The 22,521-nt window shown below is 39.9% G+C and overlaps 2 protein-coding genes across 9 annotated transcripts in view; one reads left to right on the top strand and one right to left on the bottom strand.

Moving 5' to 3' along the window:
* The window catches only part of psda (pleckstrin and Sec7 domain containing a), an 89,312-nt gene extending 76,479 nt beyond the window's left edge, over nt 1–12,833 (top strand). For 5 of the 6 annotated variants that reach the window (XM_067611017.1, XM_067611018.1, XM_067611015.1 and 2 more), the window contains 7 exons: nt 866–909; nt 2,890–3,080; nt 6,407–6,477; nt 7,965–8,122; nt 9,201–9,345; nt 9,438–9,581; nt 11,437–12,833. In XM_067611017.1, coding sequence (XP_067467118.1) covers nt 866–909; nt 2,890–3,080; nt 6,407–6,477; nt 7,965–8,122; nt 9,201–9,345; nt 9,438–9,581; nt 11,437–11,772 — 1,089 coding nt within the window. In that variant the 3' untranslated portion in view covers nt 11,773–12,833. The other variant, XM_067611016.1, reaches the window with a different exon arrangement.
* A 2,513-nt stretch (nt 12,834–15,346) lies between these two features.
* Nucleotides 15,347–22,521, bottom strand: part of nfkb2 (nuclear factor of kappa light polypeptide gene enhancer in B-cells 2 (p49/p100)) — a 31,989-nt gene continuing 24,814 nt past the window's right edge. For all 3 annotated transcript variants that reach the window (XM_067611021.1, XM_067611022.1, XM_067611023.1), the window contains 5 exons: nt 22,290–22,456; nt 20,946–21,027; nt 20,571–20,740; nt 19,686–19,797; nt 15,347–17,217 (listed from right to left, as the gene is read on the bottom strand). In XM_067611021.1, the coding sequence (XP_067467122.1) occupies nt 17,147–17,217; nt 19,686–19,797; nt 20,571–20,740; nt 20,946–21,027; nt 22,290–22,456 (602 nt within the window). In that variant the 3' untranslated portion in view covers nt 15,347–17,146. The remainder of the gene's footprint in view (nt 17,218–19,685; nt 19,798–20,570; nt 20,741–20,945; nt 21,028–22,289; nt 22,457–22,521) is intronic.

Raw genomic sequence — 22,521 nt, 5'->3', positions numbered from 1 at the left:
TGAAACCTCAGTTTATCATTTCTTCATCGTGTGAAACATCTGTACAGGAAGTGCTTTAATGTTTCTTTCAGTTTCATTGACGATAAAAAACCAGCAAAGTAGAAGCGACTCTGTTTCCAGTGTGTCGGCTCGGCGGGCTCATCATGTGATCTGTGCGACACGCCGGCGGCCGCGGCGGCAGCTGGAGGCGTTACGTGCGTCCGTACTCTCGTGAACGCCTGCAGGGATTTTTTTCAAATTTGGCTCAAACATCCACTTTGACTCGAGGATGAACTGATTAAAATTTAATGATAAAAGGTCAAAGGTCAAGGTCACTGTGACCTCACAAAACACATTTTTGGTCGTAACTCAAGAATTCATACACTAATTATGACAAAGTTTCACACAAATGTCTAAAAGGATAAAATGAAGTGATGACATTTTATATCCAAAAGGTCAAAGGTCAACTTCACTGTGACATCAAACACTTTTCTGGCCGTAACTCTGGTGACGCTGATCTCGGTGCCACCTTGAAACTGTGGTGATTGTTTTATTAAACTCCCGGACAGACACGGATGCAAACTGCAACCTGATTGGTCGGTGGAGGCGCGCGGCTACGAGCCCGTATTTAACAGACGAGAAGAGAAACGTCCAATAAACCAGGAAGTGAACTGATTTTAGGTCAGAAGTTGTCGACGTTTGTGTGTTTTAGTTTCATATCAGCTGATAAAAGTTGAAACTCTGCAGCAAGCGCCAAATTTACACACACACACACACACACACACACACACATATATATGTATATATGTGTGTGTGTGTGTGTGTGTGTGTGTGTAAATATATATATATATATTTTACATATCTGACGGCGTGTTTCTCTCTGCAGACGCTGTACAGCTCCATCAAGAACGAGAAGCTTCAGTGGACGATGTGAGTTAACGCCAGCATGTCTGCACATTTCTCTCTGTGTGTCATCTGTACTGTGTGTGTGTGTCTGCTGCCCCGACACCCTTATTTAAGCCTATGTTGCCATGGTAACCATTCCCTGCTTCTTTCCCGGCTGTAATTACAGGTCAGCGTCCCGACGCCCATGCTCGACTGTGGACACGCACACACACATTAAGACTCTGTCCTCCTTCCTGTTCAGCCTTTTATAAATACATGTGCACACATCACATGACATCACATGACATCACATCACATCACATCACATCACATCACATCACATCACATCACATCACATCACATCACATCACATCACATCACATCACATCACATGACATCACATCACATCACATCACATCACATCACATCACATCACATGACGTTAATACGATACGCAGGAAAACATGTTGAGATTGAAACCATCATTATAAAATACATCATATGAGAAAATGTGCTGGTGAGATATGTTGAAGTGATAAGTGAGATGAAATGTGAGATACTGAGATGATGCGTTCAGTGATGATTAGATAATGATGTAAGTGATGACAGGATGATAGAATCAGATGATAACATGAAATAATGAAAGATGAAAAAGTAGAAAATCCTGCGGTAAACAAACGCAACCGCCGCCAATAACGGAGGGAAGATCATCAATAAAAATGAATTTCGGTCGTTCCTGACGTAAACGTCCATCCTCTGGAAAGACTTTTTAATCTAAACCAGCAACACCTCCAGTGTGCTGCTTCGCTCGTCATCCGGCTGTGATGTGAACTGCGACTACAGACGTTACGTAAACACTCGGCGGCGGCGGCGGCGGCCCCGTGATAAAGCTTCCTGCTGATGTGATTTGTTCTGCTCGGTTTGACGTACTAACGAGTACTAACGAGTACTAACGAGTACTAACGAGTACTAACGAGAACTAACGAGTACTAACGAGTACTAACGAGTACTAACGAGTACCGCCTCAACGCTGCTCGCTCTGCAGCTAAGAATCAAATAACTTTAATAATAAAGAGCAAAGAGATGGAAGTGAGTAGTTTTACAGCTCAGGACGTCACCCTGATCATCCCAAACATCAGTTTACTGGTTTGCACAGTTCCAGCAGAATTATACCCACATCATCATCATCATCATCATCAGTAGGAACGCCTGCACTCACCAGTGTCGGTCCTCCTCAGAGCTTCATCAGGTCTGAATGTTTGTAAACATGAGCTGCACGCTGACGACCATCCAACCGCCCAGCGTGATAAACATCCACATTATCTAAGAATATAAAACCATCGAGAAGCTCCAGAAATCTTCTTCATACTTTAGAGAAAATGTTTAATTTCATGTTCTTGATTCTTGAGTCTGAAGACGGAGTTCACGTCACCTGAATGTGAAATATTTCAGGAAAAAGCTGAGACGACACAGTTACAGTATGATGTTATATGATGAAGCTTTATTTGACATGAGGTCACAGGACAAGATGATGAAATAAGTAGATGAGCTACAGATACAAGATACTGTGTGAGAAAATGAGATATTAGAGATAAAAGTGTTGAGATGATGATAAAATGATGAAATGAGGTGATTTAATAAGAAAGTCATGAGATGATGAAATGAAATAATCAGAAATGAGATATTTCAGGTAATAAACAAGATGACAAACTGACATAATGAACGGTGACAGAGTTTATTAAATTAGAGGAGATAATAATGCTGAGGAGGTGATTTAGGATAAAAGATGATGTAAAATGAGGAAATGATGAGATGTTGAGACCAGATCTGATGACGAGATAAATACGATGAGATAATATAATGAAATATGAGAATATTTCCAGGACATTTCTTGAATTTCATTATGTTGACATGAAGAAAGTTAGATGAGATTCAGAGATGAGATGTGATGATGATGATGATGTCTCAGGTCAGTCGTGAGATGAGACGCATCCACTGATTCCTTTTGTCTTCTTTCCTGTGAAGCGATGAAGAAGAGCTGAGGAAGTCGATGTCAGAGCTGGCGGACGTTCGGACAGACTCCGCCTCCCACACCATGAAGCGGCTGGGGAGCGGAGGTAACCCGCTGGTGGGCGTCGCCCAGCAGGCCGACGGCGAGCTCTACAAGAACGGCTTCCTGGTCCGCAAAGTCCACGCCGACCCCGACGGAAAGAGAAGTATGACGATGATCCGACGATGAAGACGCTGTGTTGTAGTTCTGCTGTTTTCAACTGACTCTACTGAACAGATTAGAAACAAAGTAGAAACTAACAGTTTGTTCATAACTGATGAATCATTTTGGCTCATTTAACATCAGGAAGTAATTGTCTGACCTGCAAATGTTCAGTTTAGTGTTCAGACACATTTTAACATTTGAGAAGCTCAAACAAGAGATTGCTCGTGATTTTTTACATAAAAATAATCAATTAGTTTTCTATCAGTCGACTCATGGATGCAGCTGTGGGACAGATACAGTATATATATAGATACAGTATATATATATAGATAGATATATCTCTAGATATAAAGGATACAAGACAAGAAAAAGAAACAAAGAAAAACCTTGTTTGTTTTTAGAGGTCAGCTCAGTCCTGCGTTAAGATTCTGATTTATGAACATAATGACAAATAAATTCAATAAAAGTGAGAGAAAGAATTCAGTTTAACTGTGATTAAACCAACACGTCTTCATGATTAAACGACCACGCAGGTCGATTGTACCATGTGACTCCGGAGCGTTTCTAATACGGCGCTTTCCAAAACCGTTAAATATCACACAGTAAACAAACAAACAATAACGATGTTTTATGTTGTGACAGCACTGAGGTTAAGGTTAAAATGATCACTTGAAACTTACTTAGTACTTCCTTGAAGTTACACAACCTTCATCGTCATGGCAACAGCGAACAAAACCATAACTGCATAAATGTCCCGACTCGCGGTTGAAAACAGGAAGTGAACAGCAGGAGATAGATAGTGCCATCGAACTATCGAACTATCCGTCCAACCAACCCGTCTCCTAGTAATAAGGAAGTGCTCTTACACTGACGCCATCTGAGCTGCGTCTCTTCCCCGGGTCACAACCACTCCGGCCGCTAGATGGCGTCTGCCACTCAAACGCAACCACACGTTGTTTTTGCTGGTTACATTTTCCATCTCTACTGTTGTTTTTTCTTGTGACGATGGGTTTAAACAGGATTACACCCCTAAAAACTGCAATTCTATCTGCTCCGCACTATACAGAACATGTTGTAACACATATCTGGAACTAGAAAAGAATAAGACTATACAATTAATAATAAAATACTACAAAATATATAAAAGAACTAAAGAAGGAAAAAAAGAAAGCTATATTAGATACACAGTTACATTCAGTTTATACACAGTTACATTCAGTTTATATACAGTTACATTCAGTTTATACACAGTTACATACAGTTTATACACAGTTACATTCAGTTTATATACAGTTACATTCAGTTTATACACAGTTACATACAGTTTATACACAGTTACATACAGTTTATACACAGTTACATTCAGTTTATATACAGTTACATTCAGTTTATATACAGTTACATACAGTTTATATACAGTTACATTCAGTTTATATACAGTTACATTCAGTTTATACACAGTTACATTCAGTTTATACACAGTTACATACAGTTTATACACAGTTACATACAGTTTATACACAGTTACATTCAGTTTATATACAGTTACATTCAGTTTATACACAGTTACATTCAGTTTATACACAGTTACATACAGTTTATACACAGTTACATTCAGTTTATACAGTTACATACAGTTTATACACAGTTACATACAGTTTATACACAGTTACATACAGTTTATATACAGTTACATTCAGTTTATATACAGTTACATACAGTTTATATACAGTTACATACAGTTTATACACAGTTATATTCAGTTTATATACAGTTACATTCAGTTTATATACAGTTACATTCAGTTTATATACAGTTGCATACAGTTTATACACAGTTACATTCAGTATATACACAGTTACATACAGTTTATATACAGTTACATACAGTTTATACACAGTTACATACAGTTTATACAGTTACATTCAGTTTATATACAGTTACATACAGTTTATATACAGTTACATATAGTTTATATACAGTTACATACAGTTTATACACAGTTACATTCAGTATATATACAGTTACATACAGTTTATATACAGTTACATACAGTTTATATACAGTTACATACAGTATATACACAGTTACATACAGTTTATATACAGTTACATTCAGTTTATACACAGTTACATTCAGTATATACACAGTTACATACAGTTTATATACAGTTACATTCAGTTTATACACAGTTACATACAGTTTATACACAGTTACATTCAGTGTATATACAGTTACATACAGTTTATATACAGTTACATACAGTTTATATACAGTTACATTCAGTATATATACAGTTACATACAGTTTATATACAGTTAGATACAGTTTATATACAGTTACATACAGTATATACACAGTTACATACAGTTTATATACAGTTACATTCAGTTTATACACAGTTACATTCAGTATATATACAGTTACATACAGTTTATACAGTTACATATAGTTTATATACAGTTACATGCAGTTTATACACAGTTACATTCAGTATATATACAGTTACATATAGTTTATATACAGTTACATACAGTTTATACACAGTTACATACAGTATATATACAGTTACATACAGTTTATATACAGTTTATACACAGTTACATTCAGTATATATACAGTTACATACAGTTTATATACAGTTACATTCAGTTTATACACAGTTACATTCAGTTTATACACAGTTACATACAGTTTATATACAGTTACATTCAGTTTATACACAGTTACATTCAGTTTATACACAGTTACATTCAGTATATATACAGTTACATACAGTATATATACAGTTACATACAGTATATATACAGTTACATATAGTTTATATACAGTTACATACAGTATATATACAGTTACATATAGTTTATATACAGTTACATTCAGTTTATACACAGTTACATACAGTATATATACAGTTACATACAGTATATATACAGTTACATATAGTTTATATACAGTTACATACAGTTTATATACAGTTACATACAGTATATATACAGTTACATATAGTTTATATACCGTTACATACAGTTTATACACAGTTACATTCAGTATTTATACAGTTACATATAGTTTATATACAGTTACATACAGTTTATACACAGTTACATTCAGTATATATACAGTTACATACAGTATATATACACGGTTACATACAATTATATACAGTTTATACCCATACACAGATATATTAACAATATGTGCAGTTAAAGTGCAAAAACAATACATTTTATCAAAGTAAAGTGAATTGATGATAGGAGAGATCAATAATTCTCTATTTGTCTGTGATGTGATGTATAATTTCCCATGATGCCTTGTTCCTTGCAGCGCCACGGGGTAAGAGGGGATGGAAGTCTTTCTACGCCATGCTGAAGGGGCTGGTGCTCTACCTGCAGAAGGTAAACATCTGAATTACATTTCCCATCAGCCCTGCTGCCAGTTTCTCCTCGCTGATCATCTCATTTGAACTCTGATCAGGTTTATATGAAAACACACACAGAAACGTTATTGATCAGTTTGTTTGAAGCAGCAGCTCGTTCTCCTCTCTGTATGTATCCTGTCACATTTAGCTCATCAGTGGTGGTGATGAGTGTTTTTATTGATTGATTGATTGAATTCAGTGTGTTTCTGCCCCCATAACAAACATGTTTCTCTTTATAATCAAGTGTTTTTAATGTTTATGGTTCCTTTTTCATGTTAAAACAAGATGTTTTTCATGTGATTTAATGACATTTTCTCATTTCTATTATTCAGTTTTTACATTTAGAAGGAAACTTGTTATTATATCAAGAAACTTTCTTTTTGAATAAAGTCAACTTTAGAACAAGGAAGCTTTCTGTCTACAAACAACATCGTTATAAAGACAAATAATCATTTTAACAAGATTCTTTTCATATTATAACAGGATATTTTTCATGTTTATCACATATTTCCTCATTAAGACAACATATTAAATTATTCTGTTTTTAAAAGTAAACTTTAAACAACATTTCACTTTATGGAACAAACCTGCTGCACTTTGTTTTTATTTAAATATCTTCCAACAACTTTTAAAGATCAGCTGCCGTCTGTGTTTGCAGCTCTCTGATTGGATGTTTCCTCTCATAGCTCTCTGATTGGATGTTTCCTCCAGCAGCTCTCTGATTGGATGTTTCCTCCCACAGCTCTCTGATTGGATGTTTCCTCCCGCAGCTCTCTGATTGGATGTTTCCTCCCACAGCTCTCTGATTGGATGTTTCCTCCCACAGCTCTCTGATTGGATGTTTCCTCTCGTAGCTCTCTGATTGGATGTTTCCTCCAGCAGCTCTCTGATTGGATGTTTCCTCTCATAGCTCTCTGATTGGATGTTTCCTCCCGCAGCTCTCTGATTGGATGTTTCCTCCAGCAGCTCTCTGATTGGATGTTTCCTCCAGCAGCTCTCTGATTGGATGTTTCCTCCAGCAGCTCTCTGATTGGATGTTTCCTCCCACAGCTCTCTGATTGGATGTTTCCTCCCGCAGCTCTCTGATTGGATGTTTCCTCCCACAGCTCTCTGATTGGATGTTTCCTCCCACAGCTCTCTGATTGGATGTTTCCTCCCACAGCTCTCTGATTGGATGTTTCCTCTCGTAGCTCTCTGATTGGATGTTTCCTCCAGCAGCTCTCTGATTGGATGTTTCCTCCAGCAGCTCTCTGATTGGATGTTTCCTCCAGCAGCTCTCTGATTGGATGTTTCCTCCAGCAGCTCTCTGATTGGATGTTTCCTCCCGCAGCTCTCTGATTGGATGTTTCCTCCCGCAGTGTCCACTGGGAGTCGTAGTTAATGTTGTGTATATCCGAGCATGTTTACAGCAGCTTTAAACACGATTGGATGCTGATGTTATGCTGCATTGTGATTGGCTGATAGGATGAGTATCGTGCGGAGCGCGAGCTGACGGAGGAGGACGTGAAGAACGCCGTGTCCATCCATCACTCGCTCGCTATGAGAGCCGCCGACTACAGCAAGAGACCCAATGTGTTCTACCTGAGAACCGCCGACTGGAGGGTGTTCCTGTTCCAGGCGCCGTAAGAACCTGATATCTGTTTATCAATCTATCTGTTTTGACTGATTGATTGATGACTGGAGGGTCTTTCAGGCTACTTAAGAACAAACACCTGATATCTGTTTGTTTTCTTCCTCTCTCTCTTTATTTCTGTCTCCCCTTCTTCTTCTTCTCTCTTTCTTTTTAGCACATTTCTTTGATCTAGAGGACATTTTAAATCTTTACATTTCATCCAACAGAGCCAGTGGATGCTTCATTATATCATCTGATATCATCTTCTCACAGATCAGTTAAAGGACAGGTGTCTATAACCAGCAGTCAGGTGTCTGTAATCATTCCTCCTGTTCATACTGGATATTAAAGATCCTTCAAATGTGTTTTCAATGTTAGTGATGGAGGATAAAATCCACAGTGTGTCCACACAGTCATTTAAAGTCTGTGTGAAGCTTCTATTCAGCTTCAGCAGTCTGAGTTAGTCATATCAAGTGGATATCTGACACATTTACAGTCTTTTTAGCATCAAATTCCCTCTTTGTGTTTCCTCGGACAGTGTTTCCCTGTTGAGCTGCAGGTGGAAGTATAGTAACAAAAAGAGGAACTTTGGCACTAAAAAGACTGTAACGTTGAAAGATATCTACTTGATTTGACTCATTTGGACGCTGAAGCTTCATATTAGCTTCAGACTGTGGAATTTGTCCTCCATCACTTCCATTGTAAGGTCATTATGAAGGGATCTTCTAATGGTCAGTATGAACAGGAGGAATGATTACAGACAGATAAACAGCTTTAATGTTCATTTGATGACTGTTGGTTTAGGACAGACTGGAAAAACTGTGAACTCGTCCTTTAAAGCCACAGCTGTTTCTCCACCAGACAGCACTGAAGTTTATTTTTACACTGTAAAATGTCCTGAACTCTACAAATCTGAGTCACTATTCTTCAGAAACAGCTTTAAATGATCTGTAAAAGATAATTAATGTCAGCATGGGTGCCGGGTATCAGCTGACTCCAGTATGGATCAGTCTGGTTTAGTCCAGGTTTAGTTTTGGACTCGTCCTCCTGCTGTTTCACAGAGTTTCTGTCCGTTCGTCTCGCTGCAGGAACGCAGAGCAGATGCAGTCGTGGATCACACGCATCAACGTTGTAGCGGCCATGTTTTCCGCTCCACCTTTCCCGGCGGCGATCGGCTCTCAGAAGAGATTCAGTCGACCTCTGCTGCCGGGATCCAACACCAAACTGTCCCAGGTACCGTTCATCTCGTCCATCTCGTCGTCTGATCAGGGTTAGTGTCCGCGGCGGTTTCCTCTCAGGTTCAGTGTTGTCGTCTGTCTCCGCAGGACGAGCAGGTCAAATCCCACGAGAGCCGCTTCAGAGCCGTTTCCTCCGAGCTGGCCGACCTCACGGCCTCGACCCCGGACCGAAAGGTGAAAGGTCGCGAGCTGGAGGAGCAGAAACTCCGACAGGAGTACCTGGAGTTCGAGGTGAGGAGGTTCACATTAGAGCTGCAGCTGGTTGTTATTAGCAACTGTTTTGCTGATCGATTAATCGTTTTCTCTGATTGCAGCTCGTTAAATGTGAATATTTTCTGGTTTTTGGTTTCTGTGACAGAAAACTGAAGACGTCAGCTTGAGAAACAGTTTATGGACCAAACAACTAATCGATTGATAGAAAATAATATATTAATCAATGAACTAATCATTATTTGCAGCTCTATTAGTATTTATCTTTGACTTCTCTGTTTTTATTCTCTCGTTAATTTGATTCTATTTTGCAGGTTTTAAGTTTCCATCAATGAAACGCAGAACTTCCTGCAGATGTTTCATATTAATTATTCCTGGTTTTACGTGATTTAAAGACAGAAGCTGATAAATCAACGTGAATTTGATGTTGACACAATATTTACAGTTTCCTGCTTTTTATTATCATTAATATTAATATGATCATTAATATTAATATCATCATTAATATTAATATGATCATTAATATTAATATGATCATTAATGTTCCCCTCTCTGTGCTCATCTGATGCTTATTATTGTAAATACCAGTTTACCAGTTTACCAGTTTACCAGTCACTGGTCACATCATGTGATTGGTGAATAAAAACAGTTTGTTACCGTCAGTAAAACAAAACGAGATTATATTTTAAACTTAATATTTTATGTTTTTATTAAGTTTGTTTGTGCAGCTTTTCATAATAAAAGTCTTCCAGCAGGTCCTTTCTTCAGGCTTTTATTGTGAAAAATCCTTGACAGTGGAAAGTAGAAGCAACTTAAAATAATTAATTAAAATGCTATTAATTAAATAACGTCGTTGTTTTTTACAGGGTAATAAAGTTTTATTTATATTTTATCTTGTGTAATCGTTATTATGATTAACTCTCTAATGGATGAATGTTAATTAATAATTAATAATAAAACGTCCAGAAGTCTCCTTCCTCCTCGTCTTCATCACCGTCCGTCTGCTGTCAAACAGATGATGTCATACAGGAAACATGACTTAACGTCCGTGAAGCTTCCTGCTGGAGACCAAACATGGCGGCAGACGTTTCTCTGGGCGGCGTTCAGTACGTGTCTGAATAACTGACACAGAGCTGCGTTCAAAACGCCTCCAGCAGCTGGAAGTGATGTCACGTTTCCATGGCGTCGCTCTGCTCATCACTGCTTTACTGCAGTCGACGCTGTTTCCTGCCAATATTCACTAAACAGTCCTGGACATTCAGATGGAAACCAGTCTAATGACAAAGATCAGACACCAGTATAAATGTTGAATCGTAGCGGAGACGCGTCATCAGCTCGTCGTCTCACAAACTTCCTGTTTCACCTCCGTCGTTTAGGTTTGTGTTTGTCGACATATTAAAGAGAATAAGTGTGTCTCTGCGACCGGCGTGTTCTGCTTCCTGTCAGGTCTTATTCTGATTGGTTGGTTTGTCGTCGTGGTCGTCGCAGCGGTCACATGGTGAGATCTGAGACGCCGTTTCAGGTCGATGAGCAAAGATTAAAGAATGAAAACACGTCGAGAACCAGCAGGAACGAGATCAGATAATAACAGGATCAATGAACTATGTCACATCTTTAATTAATTGATCACTTTCCAACTATTAAATTAATCTATTTTGATAAACAATTCATCATTTTGAGTCCAAATTCTGTGATTCAGCTTCTTAATGTGAATATTTTCTGGTTTCTTCGTCTTTGACGGTAAAATCAATGAAAATAACAGAACGCCGTTTATTAAACTGACGTTTAGTTCAGTGAGCAGGTCGATATTTTATCAGCTGTGACATCACTAACCTCGCTGTGACATCACTAACCTCGTCTTTGTCCTCTGGTGCAGAAAACCCGCTACGGTACGTACGCCATGCTGCTGCGAGCCAAGCTGTCGAGCGGCGACGAGGACCTGACGGCCTTCGAGTCGCGGCTGTTTGACGACGGCGGCCTGCAGAGGGCGCACTCCAGCCCCACGCTGCCGCTGGACGCCGCCGCCAACAAGGAGAAGACACGCGGGACCAAGACGTCGAAAAGCTTAAAGGTCTCCTCCTCGACCTCCAAGAGCGACGGCGGCAGAGACGGAAGCAAGAAGAAGAACGGCGGCGGGAACAAGCGGCCCGAGACGCAGAAACAGAGCAGCAGGCAGGACGAGGCGCCGCAAGGACACAAACAAAGCGTGTAGCCGGAGACGGACATGAAGCATCATGGGTAGCGACCCCACATCCTCCTTTAAACCTTTTCTGTTAAAGCTCAGTCAGGCTCTGATTGGCCGAGAGCCGAGCCGAGACGACGGCGAGGAAACGAAGGAGGACGAGCGAACAGACGAGCGGAGCACAAATATTCAGGAAACACTAACCGCCGGCTGTCACTTCCTGTTTCATCTTTCATTTCAGGGACTTTCTGAAAGCAACGTTAAGTTAATATGATGCAGATCAATAAGCAGTAATCGATCAGCAGCAGCGATTGATCCCTCTTTGAACACTTTGAAGGTACTTTTATTTCCTCACACTGACCTCCTGCATCGCCACCGCTCTGCTGCTCCTAGCAACCGACAGGGGAGCTGGTTGCCATGCCGACCACCTATGACGGAGAGAGCGCGTGGGACTGTTGCCGTGGTGACTGTGCAAAGGGGAGGGGAGGGGAGGGGGGGGTGTCAGGTTGGAGTCAGGACTCCCCCGGCTAACAAACAAACAAACGGAGGCTGGTGATGCGTCACCGAGGGCAACGAGAACAGAATACCTCCTCCTCACTGCGTGTGTGTGTGTGTGTGTGTGTGTGTGTGTGTGTGTGTGTGTGCGTGTGTGTGTGTGTGTGTGTGTGAGACTACACAGTAATACTGCATTAGTACTCGGTGTGTGTACTCGCCGCAGTCTAACTACATGCTGGATGGAGGAAACACGCCGGCTGTACGGAAGCTCGTTGGTGACTAAGAACTACTGACTGAGCTGCGTCACTGACTGCTCTACTCACTCAACTTTAAAAACTAAAATATTAAAACAAAGATAAAATGTGCAAAAAAGACCAAATTTAACAGAAGTAACAAGACGACTCATTGCTGTCAGAGGCGTGAGATACGCGCTGTGTTAAACGTGTTATGAGCCTCGAACACGTTACGCAGAAATAAACGTTAAAACATCTGTAGATTAAACATCAATCTGAACAAAAAAGACAAATGAGGAAAAACATGAAAGGTTTACGTGAGTTAATTCATTTGAACGTTTGTGCTGAAACGGCAGCAAACTGGACAAAAGTTTCTAGAATTTATCGAAATATCAAAACCTGGAAATATTTATTCTGGTGTTTAATGATTAAATAATGTCAGACATGTGACAGTTTCAATCAGTTTTCTGCTCACTCAGTACTTTTGTCATTAATGAACTTCCATACAGTTACTCCTTGCTGGAAACTGGTGAAACTGGTGAGAGGACACTATGCTGGAAACTGGTGAAACTGGTGAGAAGAGGAAAGTTTGAATCCGTCCACTTTCTCTTCAGCTCGTGATCGAAGCGAGTCGGAGGATTCGAACGGATCAGTTCGTCCAGCCGGAGACGAGTCTGACGTTAACGAGACCAAACAGTCGTCAGGTCGACGCTTCTCACAAAGAAACTAACGTTCGCTGTTTGAAGACGACTGATCAGATCATCTTCACTGTCAGACTTTTTTTTTGAGGATTTGTGGGTAATGAAGTCTTCAGCGTTTAAACCTCTCGCTGCCACTTGGAGTCACCAGTTGCTCTTTAAAGGATCAGTCTATTTCCTGGTTAACAAATGTTCAGTCCGTCTTTCTCTCAGTGTCTGTCGGCTCAGTTTCATGTTTAAAACTCTACAGCGAGCGAGCACAGACCCACATAATCCAGTTATTGATGATGAACATCAATGTGAACAGAAGGAGCTGCGTGTTGATTCATTTACAGATGTAAAGACATGAAACGGTCACCAGGTGGCAGCAGAGACGCTGTTTCTCCTCTGGGATGTTCTTCAGCGGACTTTAAAGACATTAATGTGTGATTAGTAAAGAAACGATTGCAGACGCTGAGGTTCGTGTTGGACTCTGAGCGAGCAGAGCGATCGTCTCCACTCTGCTGACCAGTAAAGACACTAAAACACCACAGAGGACTTTATAAACATGTGAACGCTGACGCCAGCGGTACTGATGGAGTCATACGTCGTCATACGGAGGACCAGAGAGGACAAGAATCAAGACGTTTTACATTATTTATGTCAAAACATCAGCACACATCAGGCTTCATGCAAGAAGCTCGTACGAACAGTTTCGTCCTTCAGATGCACGTTCGAGTGATTTAAGAACATTTGTTGCGTTCGTTAGTTTTCTCGTACGTTGAATTTTTCTCTGAGGTACGAACAGAGTTCACGTTCGGAGCTGTAACACGAGTTTGACTCATAAAGTCCCGCTTTAGTCAGGACGGAGGCTGAAACGATGCGTCGACACATTTACAGCTCAGCGAGGACATGATGTGTCTGTAACACAACAACAACAACAACAACAACAACAACAACAACAACAACACTGTTTCTGTATCTACGTCTGTTATCAGCTGATGCAGCTGTTATGGGAATATTTAAGACCCTTTTACAAGATTCTTGTTTTAAACAAATGAAAACATTTAAGACTGCAGACGCTAACGTTAGCTAAAGTAGCCCGCTAGCTGCGACACTCAGACGGCTAAAAATCAGACGTTGCTTTTGTTTACTTCTGTTACGTTTAATTGTTTGAAAGTTATCAGTAACCTGATGATGTGCGGTGCGAGTATGGGAAGATTGACCGGTTAGCAACCGTAACTAAGGGGGCGGGGCTTACGGGACAAGTATTATATGTTTAGAAGGTTTTTTGGGACCAACGTGTGCGTCATGTGATCCAGTCGACCCGACGCGCCAGAAAAACAGCAGTTTGATCACTTTTGTTGCTCTGAACGGTGAATCGTGAGCTGAGCGCTCTGACTCCTCCCGTCTGGGATTAAAACCAGAGAAGATTCTGCTCACTGACTCCAGATCTCACCGAGTTTACAGGGATTCAAGTCACACGTTTGTCGGGTTGAAAATGACAAAGATCAGTTGAATATGTGTGTTTTGGAGTCACTGTTGCATGAACGGTGTGATTCCATCAGTACCTTCTTCCATCAAACAGCTCTGCGGGTTTTCTGACAGGAAATCAGTCCGTCCTCTTCTTCCTCCAGCGGCGGACGAACAGCTGACTGTCAGCTGACTGACGAAGCCGTTCAGGTTCGTCCTGCTGCTCGGCGGCGGTTTGACCCCGACAGGGTCCTATTTACTCTTCACATATCCAGTAACACTTATCGTGTATTTCGGGTGTATTTCCTGCACTGTGCAATGTAAAGCAGCATAGGATGAGTTTGTCTACACGTCATTGCCGCTTTCAGCTCTGTGTCTGTGTCCAAATGTAAATAAATGTACGTTATTGAGAAGCCATACTGTAGTTGGGCTGGACGCCTAGCTAGCGCTCGCTGTGTTTTTAGGGCACTTTGTTTCCATGTTTTAGGGTGAAAGCAGATGTTAAACCAGTTTATTTATTCTGTTCTGACAACAACAAAAGACTGAATTTAGTTTCTGTGAAAGTTTTGCTGTTTTCGGCTTCGCTGCGGCGCGAGCGCTCGCCGCCGCCGCCAGCTGGCCGATCCGTCGCTGTACATACTGTCGACTTCCTGTCAGGTTTTTGGTCGTAGTGAAACAGTTTGAAGGCAGTTAGAAGCAAAAATAAAGACATTTTGAAAACATCTGGAAGGTCTCAGAGTCATTTTTATTCAGAAACCTGGACAGTAGAGCATTTCTGTTTCTGTTAAATGCTGATTAAATGTTTTTTTACAGAGTAAAGACACAAATACACAGTATCAGTAAAAACAAACCGGATCCGTCCTGACGTCTCGACGAGAGAAAACAGAAACTTTAACGACATAAAGTCGATTAATTACTGACAATAACGGACCGTTAATCCTCGTCAGTAAACACCACAGCGATGTCGTTTCCTACTGACGAAAACTACATTTAAATAAAATACTAAATAAAACTTTAATTTCTTGTTTTATGAGAAAACAGATAAAAGATTATGGAAGTTCGTTTCCGCCAGAAAAAAAAAACATGAAAAGTTGGAAGAATAAAAACAAAATACTCGTTAAAATGATTTTAATTTAACAGATGAAACAGCTTGTCATTTATTTAACCTTATTAAGTTTAAAATGTCGACATTTAACAACATTTAACAACATTTAACATCTGACGGATCATAAGTTTGATGTCGAAATGAGTTTTTTATCTTTTTCATAAAAACGCAGTAATTTGTTTCTCGTGTTTCTTTGAACTAAAGATCAATAAAAGTTCTGATAGTTTGATATTTTTAAGTAAAATTTGTTTGTTGTTCATCTCGTATAATAATTTTAACGTTTGTCAAAATGTTCATTCAGATTCGTTCTGACTTTACAAGTTTAAATGTGTGACGTGTCGATGTTTAATAATCCTGATTAAACACATCAAACACATTATCTCATCATGTTGACGTCAGTTTTTACTTTAAGTCATAACTTTGATTCATAGTTTTATGTTTTTTAAGTGTCACTGATGTCAAAGGTTTTATGATTTAAAACATCAAACTTCAGTAAAAAGTTTCTCATGTTTGGTTTCAATTTATCAAAAGTTTTGACAAAGTCGTGATTTTGATGTAAAACTGTCAGAATAACTTAACGAGTTCTTTTTATCTGGTTGTTAAAAACACTTCATTTTATTTTATTGGCAAAGATTTAAACTGAAAGAGACACCAGACAGATCACGCGTGTAACATGTAACATGTAGCGTGTAACGTGTGTGTAACATGTGAGCGTCTGTACACCTGCGCTGATGATGTCACTGTTCGGACTGACAGGTGAGTCGTGCTGCGTTCGAGACCGGATAGAAAATTGAAACTTCCGCTTCGTAAACAAACACAGGACTCGCTGCTGATGTTTCATCAGATGATTGTAAAGCTGCGCTCACGTCAAAAGAAAAGTTCAAGGACGATTCCAGGACTTTTAAGGTATTTTGTGAAATTCAAGGACTCCAAAACGTCTGCAAGGCGTCACATAAACCGACAGAAAGAACCCGAATAAACTCTAATAGAGAAACAAACATACAGGAAAAATATAAATTAACTAAACTGAAAACAAAGTTGGAAATTAAAAATGAATAAAAATGAATAAAAATAAAAAAACTAAATACTGTTTTTATATCTATGATACAACCTCAAGCTGAAATAATTCATTTTAAACCTGTTTGTATTTCCTTAAAAACATTTTATTCATTTTTTTAAACTTTAAATTTATTTGTTTCGTCTCATTTTAAAATCTGAAGATGAAAACCAAACGAGCCGACTTCCTGTCGGGGATTTACGGCGTCGGCGTGCGTCTGGAACGCAGCGAGTCCGTCTGCAGGTGAAAAAACATCAGAGTCCGACTCTGCTGCTCATAAAACGTCCCGCAGACTAAAGTCCAGTTCTGGTTCCAGGATCAGGTGACGGCGCTCCTCCAGCTGATCTGATGTATTTCCTGCTCGTCACTGATTGGCCGCTGTCGGCTCCTCCTCTTCCATCGGCTGACTGCCAAAGCCGCTGTCGACCGTGGCGTCTGATTGGACAGAAGAAACATCAGTGATGTGAGACTGGCTGCAGTTAAGATCACCAGTTAAACCACTGGAGGGCAGCAGAGAGAACCCCCCCCCCCCCCAGTAACCTTCATCCAGTCAATATAAATAGATTTATTTATAAACACACACTGTGCGTGTCTCTATATGTGTGTGTCTCTATATGTGTGTGTCTCTATATGTGTGTGTCTCTATATGTGTGTGTCTCTATATGTGCGTATCTCTATATGTGTGTATCTCTATATGTGTGTGTCTCTGTATGTGTGTATCTCTGTATGTGTGTATCTCTATATGTGTGTGTCTCTATATGTGTGTATCTCTATATGTGTGTATCTCTATATGTGTGTATCTCTATATGTGCGTGTCTCTATATGTGTGTATCTCTATATGTGTGTATCTCTATATGTGTGTGTCTCTATATGTGTGTGTCTCTATATGTGCGTGTCTCTATATGTGTGTATCTCTATATGTGTGTGTCTCTGTATGTGTGTATCTCTGTATGTGTGTATCTCTATATGTGTGTATCTCTATATGTGTGTATCTCTATATGTGTGTATCTCTATATGTGCGTGTCTCTATATGTGTGTATCTCTATATGTGTGTATCTCTATATGTGTGTGTCTCTATATGTGCGTGTCTCTATATGTGTGTATCTCTATATGTGCGTGTCTCTATATGTGTGTATCTCTATATGTGTGTATCTCTATATGTGTGTGTCTCTATATGTGTGTGTCTCTATATGTGTGTATCTCTATATGAGCGTATCTCTATATGTGCGTGTCTCTATATGTGCGTATCTCTATATGTGTGTATCTCTATATGTGTGTGTCTCTGTATGTGTGTATCTCTGTATGTGTGTATCTCTATATGTGTGTATCTCTATATGTGCGTATCTCTATATGTGCGTGTCTCTATATGTGCGTATCTCTATATGTGTGTATCTCTATATGTGTGTGTCTCTGTATGTGTGTATCTCTGTATGTGTGTATCTCTATATGTGCGTGTCTCTATATGTGTGTATCTCTATATGTGTGTGTCTCTATATGTGTGTATCTCTATATGTGTGTATCTCTATATGTGCGTGTCTCTATATGTGCGTATCTCTATATGTGCGTATCTCTATATGTGTGTGTCTCTGTATGTGTGTATCTCTGTATGTGTGTATCTCTATATGTGTGTATCTCTATATGTGTGTATCTCTATATGTGCGTGTCTCTATATGTGCGTATCTCTATATGTGTGTATCTCTATATGTGTGTGTCTCTGTATGTGTGTATCTCTATATGTGCGTGTCTCTATATGTGTGTATCTCTATATGTGTGTGTCTCTATATGTGCGTGTCTCTATATGTGCGTGTCTCTATATGTGTGTATCTCTATATGTGTGTGTCTCTATATGTGCGTGTCTCTATATGTGTGTATCTCTATATGTGCGTGTCTCTATATGTGTGTATCTCTATATGTGCGTGTCTCTATATGTGCGTGTCTCTATATGTGTGTATCTCTATATGTGTGTGTCTCTATATGTGTGTGTCTCTATATGTGTGTGTCTCTATATGTGTGTGTCTCTATATGTGTGTATCTCTATATGTGCGTGTCTCTATATGTGCGTATCTCTATATGTGTGTGTCTCTATATGTGTGTGTCTCTATATGTGTGTGTCTCTATATGTGTGTATCTCTATATGTGTGTATCTCTATATGTGTGTATCTCTACATGTGTGTATCTCTATATGTGTGTGTCTCTATATGTGTGTGTCTCTATATGTGTGTGTCTCTACATGTGTGTGTCTCTATATGTGTGTGTCTCTATATGTGTGTATCTCTGTATGTGTGTGTCTCTATATGTGTGTGTCTCTATATGTGTGTATCTCTATATGTGTGTATCTCTATATGTGTGTGTCTCTATATGTGTGTGTCTCTATATGTGTGTATCTCTATATGTGTGTATCTCTATATGTGTGTATCTCTGTATGTGTGTGTCTCTATATGTGTGTGTCTCTATATGTGTGTATCTCTATATGTGTGTATCTCTATATGTGTGTGTCTCTATATGTGTGTGTCTCTATATGTGTGTGTCTCTACATGTGTGTGTCTCTATATGTGTGTGTCTCTATATGTGTGTATCTCTGTATGTGTGTGTCTCTATATGTGTGTGTCTCTATATGTGTGTATCTCTATATGTGTGTATCTCTATATGTGTGTGTCTCTATATGTGTGTGTCTCTATATGTGTGTGTCTCTATATGTGTGTATCTCTATATGTGTGTATCTCTATATGTGTGTGTCTCTATATGTGTGTGTCTCTATATGTGCGTATCTCTATATGTGTGTGTCTCTATATGTGTGTGTCTCTATATGTGTGTATCTCTATATGTGTGTATCTCTATATGTGTGTATCTCTGTATGTGTGTGTCTCTATATGTGTGTATCTCTATATGTGTGTGAGACGTACCTGTGTTGTGTTTGTCGTCTTGTAGCTCCGTGTTTCTCAGCAGTCGGACTCCTTCTTTCAGACCGAGAGACTGAAGAGCTTCAACCAGACCTTCAACCGGACCTCCACCCAGCTGGACACACAAACAGATCAGTGACGCTGCAGTGAACTCAGTTTGTGACTAAACTTCAGCCAACATCAGTCTTTAAGGAGGTTCCCAGTGTTCCCAGTGTTCCCAGTGTGTTAAAGCAGCAGTCAGGTGTCTGTAATCATTCCTCCTGTTCATACTGGATATTTAAAGTCTGTGTGAAGCTTCTATTCAGCTTCATCAGTCTGAGTTAGTCATATCAAGTGGATATCTGACACATTTACAGTCTTTTTAGCATCAAATTCCCTCTTTGTGTTTCCTCGGACAGTGTTTCCCTGTTGAGCTGCAGTGGAAGTATAGTAACAAAAAGAGGAACTTTGGCACTAAAAAGACTGTAACGTTGAAAGATATCTACTTGATTTGACTCATTTGGACGCTGAAGCTTCATATTAGCTTCAGATAAACTTTCATCACTTCCATTGTAAGGTCATTATGAAGGGATCTTCTAATGGTCAGTATGAACAGGAGGAATGATTACAGACAGAAACACACTGACTGTTGGTTTAATGACTCACTTGATAAACTGTGAACTGGTCCTTTAAAGCCTGATCGCAGTGACATTAATCTAAATGTCTTCACGATATTAAATAAACATTTGGTTTGATGACATAGTGACACTAACAGTGATAGTTGGTGAGCTAACCGCTAACTCCAGCTAGCTCTACTGCAGCTTCTCTCGGCTGTTCTGTTTACTTCCTCCTGACATGTAGATGATATATATACATATATATATATATATGTTGTGGTTGACTGGTTACCTTGTAGTGCTGCAGCAGGTGGTGGCAGGGTGTGGGACTGTCCTGGTACAGGTGAGTCAGCGTCATCATGCCCAGCTTCTCTGCCAGTTTCCTCCAGGGAACTTCTCCGACACTCAGCACCTCCACCAGCCGGGACAGAGTGTCCTCGTCCAGCCCCGAAGCCTCGGCCTCTGCACACACGTTCAGTTACGGGTCAGAGAAGAAGAAAACAACTGTTCTGGAAATATCTGTGTGGTTATTTATCCCTGACATCCGAACAGAAGCTACTGACTTTCAGTGTCTTGATTTATTTCCTGTTAGTTTGAGTTTAAAGTTTATTTGTGTAACGAGCTTCAGTCTGTCCGGAGGGTCAATGTGTGTCATGAACAGACGAACCTTCACTGCTGCTGGGTTTGATCTTCTTACTGACGTGACGACTCGACTTCGGACTCTGTCTGGAGTTTAACAGGTTCTTCACCTGAGGAGACAAACACACAACATCAGCAGCTTCTTCAGGATATCAGGAAGAAAAAACAAAACTACCGAAGCTTCAGGGAGGATCTGTCTTCTATCTGAGGTCCACTCAGAGAGACCACAACACGTCTGCTTCAGGTTCATCTTTACACGCTGCTGCTCAGGGTTAGCGTTAGCGTTAGCGTTAGCCACAGTTTTATTCAAACAGACGATCCCGGTCAGATCTTCTTCAGGAGTGATATTTATCCAGCCGATTAAATATTAGCAACACTCCACTAGAATCATCACCTTTCTGACAACAAAGACTGAAAATGTATAAACTTCATAAAAACAGAATTGATGGCAGAGCTGCTGTATTATATATATTTATATTGATTGCACAGGTGTTCCTAATGAAGTGCTCACTGAGTGTATATACACAATATGTATGTATATATATATATATATATATATATATATTATCAAAATATCAAAACTAGTTTTAAGTGAGAAAAGACCTTAAATAATAATTATTGTGTTAACACATAAACATACTGTCTGTGTGTGTATATATATATATATATATATATGTGTCTGTATGTGTGTCTTGTTGACCAACCACACTGCTTTTTGTTCAGGTTTTCATAATTAAAGCTCTTTAAATTAAATATCGTCTTTGTCTTCATTTGATGAAGATGCGACTCGGATTAAAACGTCTTTCTGAAAACAAATCGTAGCTTCGGAGTCTGAGCAGACGTCATCGTTAGCAGCTGCGTATGATTGATCCTCCAGACCACAGCTGATCGGAGAGTAGCCTGAGAACCAGCTCAGACACATAAAACATAACGAAAAACAGATATTCAGTTGGGGAAACGTCCCCTTAAACAAATTCCTCTTTAATATGTATAATAAACAACATAAAGCCTGCAGCTGTTCGGCTATCATGAGGCTTGAATAGCACTGAGATCGACCCAAAGCAGGTAACTTGGTTGAAAGGATCAATCAGAACTCAGAAGGGTCTGAACAGACCAGAGTTCCCGTCTGAGTCTCTGCAGACGTCAGAGAGACCAGGATGTGCAGTTTCTCTCTCTTCTCTTAAACCCCAGAAAAAAGGCGTCGCCACACCCTGATTGGCCGAGAGGGGACAGGTGATCAACAGGTGATCTGCAACCCTCCAACCAACCCAGAGGGATTTCAACATGCAGGGAAACGACATCACTGCTACAGTTCGGTCTATAAAACATTAAACGGTGACGTCAGTGAGTCTGCAGCGTGATCTCTCTGTACCTTCTGGCATTTAGCGAGGTCCAGGGGGGTGTGTCCACTAGCAGGTCTCTTGCGAGGGTTGATCGGCTGCGAGGCGGCCTCTCTGATTGGTTCATCTTCATCCTGTTCATCGTCTGAAGACGAGCTGAAGAAGAGCGGCTCGTCGTTCTCCAGGTTCTTATCAGCACCTGAAAATTCAGTCAGTCTGCTGTTTACTCATGTTGTCTTTACGTTTCACTAAATCCAACGTTAA

Source organism: Thunnus thynnus, chromosome 14 (genome assembly GCF_963924715.1).
Source record: "Thunnus thynnus chromosome 14, fThuThy2.1, whole genome shotgun sequence".
NCBI lineage: Eukaryota > Metazoa > Chordata > Actinopteri > Scombriformes > Scombridae > Thunnus > Thunnus thynnus.
The sequence above is the reverse complement of the archived record's forward strand: the minus strand, read 5'-3'. Positions and strand labels throughout refer to the sequence as shown.